Source organism: Colobus angolensis, unplaced genomic scaffold (assembly GCF_000951035.1).
Source record: "Colobus angolensis palliatus isolate OR3802 unplaced genomic scaffold, Cang.pa_1.0 Scaffold68, whole genome shotgun sequence".
Taxonomy (NCBI): domain Eukaryota; kingdom Metazoa; phylum Chordata; class Mammalia; order Primates; family Cercopithecidae; genus Colobus; species Colobus angolensis.
In genome coordinates, this window is record NW_012120487.1 from 4,445,342 (window position 1) to 4,450,024 (window position 4,683).

At 38.7% G+C, this 4,683-nt stretch overlaps 1 protein-coding gene across 1 annotated transcript in view; it reads right to left on the reverse strand.

Annotated features, from left to right (window-relative positions):
- Positions 1 to 4,683, reverse strand: part of LOC105500735 (epidermal growth factor receptor substrate 15-like) — an 80,083-nt gene that overhangs the window by 27,212 nt on the left and 48,188 nt on the right. The window contains exon 3 of the mRNA XM_011926369.1: positions 2,505 to 2,546. Within this exon, the coding sequence (XP_011781759.1) occupies positions 2,505 to 2,546 (42 nt within the window). The remainder of the gene's footprint in view (positions 1 to 2,504; positions 2,547 to 4,683) is intronic.

Consider the following 4,683-nt stretch of genomic DNA (forward strand, 5'->3'; position numbering starts at 1 on the left):
TGGCCCCCACTCTCTTCTGGCTTGTTGAGTTTCTGCCAAGAGATCCGCTTTTAGTCTGATGGGCTTCCCTTTATGGGTAACCCGACCTTTCTCTCTGGCTGCCCTTAATATTTTTTCTTTCATTTCAACTTTGATGAATCTGACAATTACGTGTCTTGGAGTTGCTCTTCTCAAGGAGTATCTTTGCGGCATTCTCTGAATTTCCTGAATTTGAATGTTGGCCTGCCTTGCTAGGTTGGGGAAGTTCTCCTGGATAACATCCTGAAGAGTGTTTTCAAACTTGGTTCCATTCTCCCCTTCACTTTCAGGTACACCAATCAGACGTAGATTTGGTCTTTTCACATGGTCCCATATTTCTTGGAGTCTTTGTTCGTTTCTTTTTACTCTTTTTTCTCTAAACTTCTCTTCTTACTTCATTTCATTCATTTGATCTTCAATCACTGATTCCCTTTCTTCCACTTGATCAAATTGGCTACTGAAGCTTGCGCATGCGTCACGTAGTTCTCGTGCTATGGTTTTCAGTTCCATCTGTCATTTAAGGTCTTCTCTACACTGTTTATTCTAATTAGCCATTCGTCTAATCTTTTTTCAAGGTTTTTAGCTTCTTTGCGATGGGTTCGAACATCCTCCTTTAGCTCAGAGAAGTTTGTTATTACCGATTGTCTGAAGCCTACTTCTGTCAACTTGTCAAAGTCATTCTCCATCCAGCTTTGTTCCATTGTTGGCAAGGTGCTGTGTTCCTTTGGAGGAGCAGTGAGGTACTCTGATTTTTAGAATTTTCAATTTTTCTGCTCTGGTTTCTCCCCATCAATAGTATCTGATTCTCACTGACCCCTCAGAATTCAAAGACAAATACTTGTATGGATGTTTTTACGCTTTATAGCAATATAGTTATTATATGGGTTCAACAACAATTTGTTTTTCTTCTTATCAGGATGTAATTGGATAAGTCAATTGTGTAAAACAAGGCCATTATTTGAGAATGACTTCTTTTATTTAAACAAAACAAAGATTAAAGAACAAGTACTGACTTTATGTGACACCAACATCATAAAGATCTCCCAAGAAAACTGGCCTGCTACCTGGTTTACAAGATCCCAGCCTCACAGGTAGTAAAGTAAGGTCACTTACCAACAGGCTAGGAACCTTAGCAAATCTGGGAAACCTCAAGATGAAATAAATTCACTCATATTTATATGTACTGAAGGTGAAATATTGTAGAGAGAATTTCTAAGGTTTGGAGCATAGCCTTAAAATAGAAGAACAAATATAACAGGGGCATTAAAAAGTAGTCTGAGATCCTTGATATTTTTCAGGCAGAAATTATTCTCTGACCTTAAAAGTTGCTAAATAGTTTATAGCTCTTGATTTGCAAGTCAAAACCAAAGAGGCCTATAATGTTTAATTAATACTTGCTGAAACTATGTAAATAGCCAGGCCAAATATAATGAAACCAGCCTTTTCTGTGATCATAATCATAAGGTAGGGAGACTGTTAGAAAAAATAATCTGATACTTGAAAATGGGCAAATAAGATTGTCTACACCTTCAAGAAATTATCATCTGATCTATGGTATGCACCCTTGATGACTTTCTACTGTCTAGAATGCTTTATACTCTGTAGAGGTAGAGGTTAATAGAAACTGATAGCAATGCAAGTGTCTCCCGTCCGTACCAATCCGTACCAACACAAATGAACACTGTCTGGTGAAGTATGTAAATCTCTATAACTCATATTCCCATTTTTAAATTTTTTTTTGAGACAGAGTTTCACTCTTTTTGCACAGGCTGGAGTGCAATGGCGCAATCTCGGCTCACTGTAACCTCGCCTCTCAGGTTCAAGTAATTCTCCTGCCTTAGCCTCCCGAGTAGCTGGGATAATAGGCATGCACCACCAAACCCAGCTAATTTTGTATTTTAGTAGAGACAGGGTTTCATCATGTTGGCCAGCCCGGTCTTGAACTCCTGAACTCAGGTAATCCGCCCGCCTCAGCCTCCCAAAGTGCTGGGATTACAGGTATGAGCCACCGTGCCTGGCCATATTCCCATTTTTATATCTGACCAGAGGCTATATATCTGTGCTAATTAACCAGTAATTAATGAGCTGAATAAAATTTGTGATACATGCTCATTATATATTTGTATAAAAGTCATGTTTTTCACTTCGTGAAAATTATACTTTAGTAAGTCTTAAAAACAACATAGAAGTTACTTGTATTTGTCTTAAGAATTCGGAATGTTTATATCTGAATAAATCTATCAAATATATAAATTTTCAACATAGATATTTAAGACAACTAAGTACTTGGACTTAATTATCTTTCCTTCATTTCTCTGGGAGCTTGTCAAATGCATTAAGTACTCAAAGTAGGAGGCTGTAAACAAGAAGCTGAAAACAAGACATGCCAAATTTATCGAGCTAGCTGGTAATCTACAGACATACAATCAAGAGTTGACAGTACACTTGATGTTCAATCTAGGCAAACAATGAAACAAAAATCTTACCTGTCTATAGTATTTTTCATATACAGGATTCCCACTTGATAACTGAAATAAACAAATTAATAAAAATTAGATGCTATTCATTAACTTCTATTAACATATTTCGCATTCATTCAACAGATATTTGAGAAACAAAGGTGAATAATATAAAATATCCTTGATTTCAGGGGTTAGGTTTTGTTTCTTCTTGGGGGGCGTGAGAGAGAGAACAGATAAAGATAGTCACATGGGTTACTAAGAATCAGGTAGACAAGAAATGAAACAAGAATCTTAAATTTTGTTTTTGATATCAATACTTCTCTTCATCTAAAATTTTACCCAGAAACCCAATACGTTACAAATTAAGAATGAAATGCTTTCGCTAAAGCCAGTTGTGAGAGGCCTAAATCCCCAAGAATTCAGCCTCTACTGAAGTACCTATGAATACATTTCAAAACCACTTTAATAAAACAATTAAATGAATATACAAACTGAGGTACAGAAAGATGGTAAGTGATGTTATCAGATATGAACTGCTTGCAGAAAGGCAGTTCCATTAAATTCACACTACAGTTCAAAGAGTTCCTTGGTCAGTTTAGGAACAAACTCATCTGAAATTCAATGTTTGAAGGACCAACTGGGCGCAGTGACTCACACCAGTAATCCCAGCACTTTGGGAGGCTGAGGCAGGAGGACTGCTTGAACCCAAGAGTTTGAGACCAGCCTGAGCATCACAGTGAGACCTCGTCTTTACAAATAATTTAAAAACTGGCTAGGTGTGGTGGCACATGTCTATGGTCCCATCTACTTGGGAGGCTGAGGTGGAAGAATTGCCTGAGCCCAGGCAGCTGAGGCTGCAATGAGCTATGACTACGCCACTGTACTCCAGCCTGGGTGACAAGACTGAGACCCTGTCTCAAAAAAGAAAAAAGAGTTGAAGGATCAAGTTTGCCTCCACATGAATGTGTAAGAGTGTTCTGGGATCAGGATGGGAATCCAGGAAGGCTTCATGGGGTGACATCAGAGCAGGAACTTGAGGTATGGGGAAGATGGAGAGAGAGTGATTCTACACAGAGATAGCAGCATGCACAAAGGCATGTGATCAATAGAAAACTCAGTTACGTCTAAAAAGAACAGCAAGAAGTTCCGAATGATAAGGACAGGGAGATAAGATTATGAAGTTTTGTAGAAGACAACTTATGAAGGGTTTCATCTGCCATCGTTGAGTAAAAAAAAAAAAGTGAAGTCGCCCAGGCTGGAGTACAGTGGCGTGGCATGATCTAGGCTCACTGCAATCTCTGCCTCCCAGGTTCAAGCGATTCTCCTGCCTCAGCCTCCCAAATAGCTGGCATTACAGGCATGCACCACCACGCCTGGCTAATTTCGTACTTTTAGTAGAGACGGGGGTTCACCATGTTGTCCAGGCTGGTCTCAAACTCCTGACCTCAAGTGATCCACCCGCCTTGGCTTGCCAAAGTGCTGGGATTACAAGCATCAGCCACCACATCCAGCCTTAGGAAGTAATTTTAATGGTCTGGTTGAGGAGCTGAACATTGAAAATGGCAGAAAAGAAGGGTATGAGTTGAAAAAAAGTTTGTAATATAGATTTGACAGGACTTATTAAGTGGATGAGGGGGAAGGAAAGCATAATTTTAAAAATATATAAAATGTCTACACACACAGAGTTTCCCTTTCCACAGTTTTAGTTACCCTCAGTCAATCGCCGTCAGAAAATATTAAATGAAAAATTCCAGAAATAAACATTTCATAACTTTTAAATTGTACACCATTCCAAGTAGCATGATGAAATCTCATGCCATCCCACCTAGGACATGAATTCCTTTGTCCAGGGCATCTACTCTGTATACGGTATCTGCCCATTAGTCACTTCGTAGCTGACTCAGTTATCAGGCTGACAGATCACAAAAAGGATGAGAATGGTACAACAAGGTATGTTGAGAGAGACAGAAACCACATTCACATAACTTTTATTACAGTGTATTGTTATAATTGTTCTATTTCACTATTAGTTGTTGTTGTTAATCTTACTGTGCCTAATTTATAAATTAAACTTTATCACAGGCATGACATACACACAGAGAGATATATATTCGAACTCAAGACTGTAACGTGTGTGTGTGTGTGTGTGTGTGTGTGTGTGTGTGTCCTACTGGTTCAGTTTTTCTGAAGAACCCTAATATAT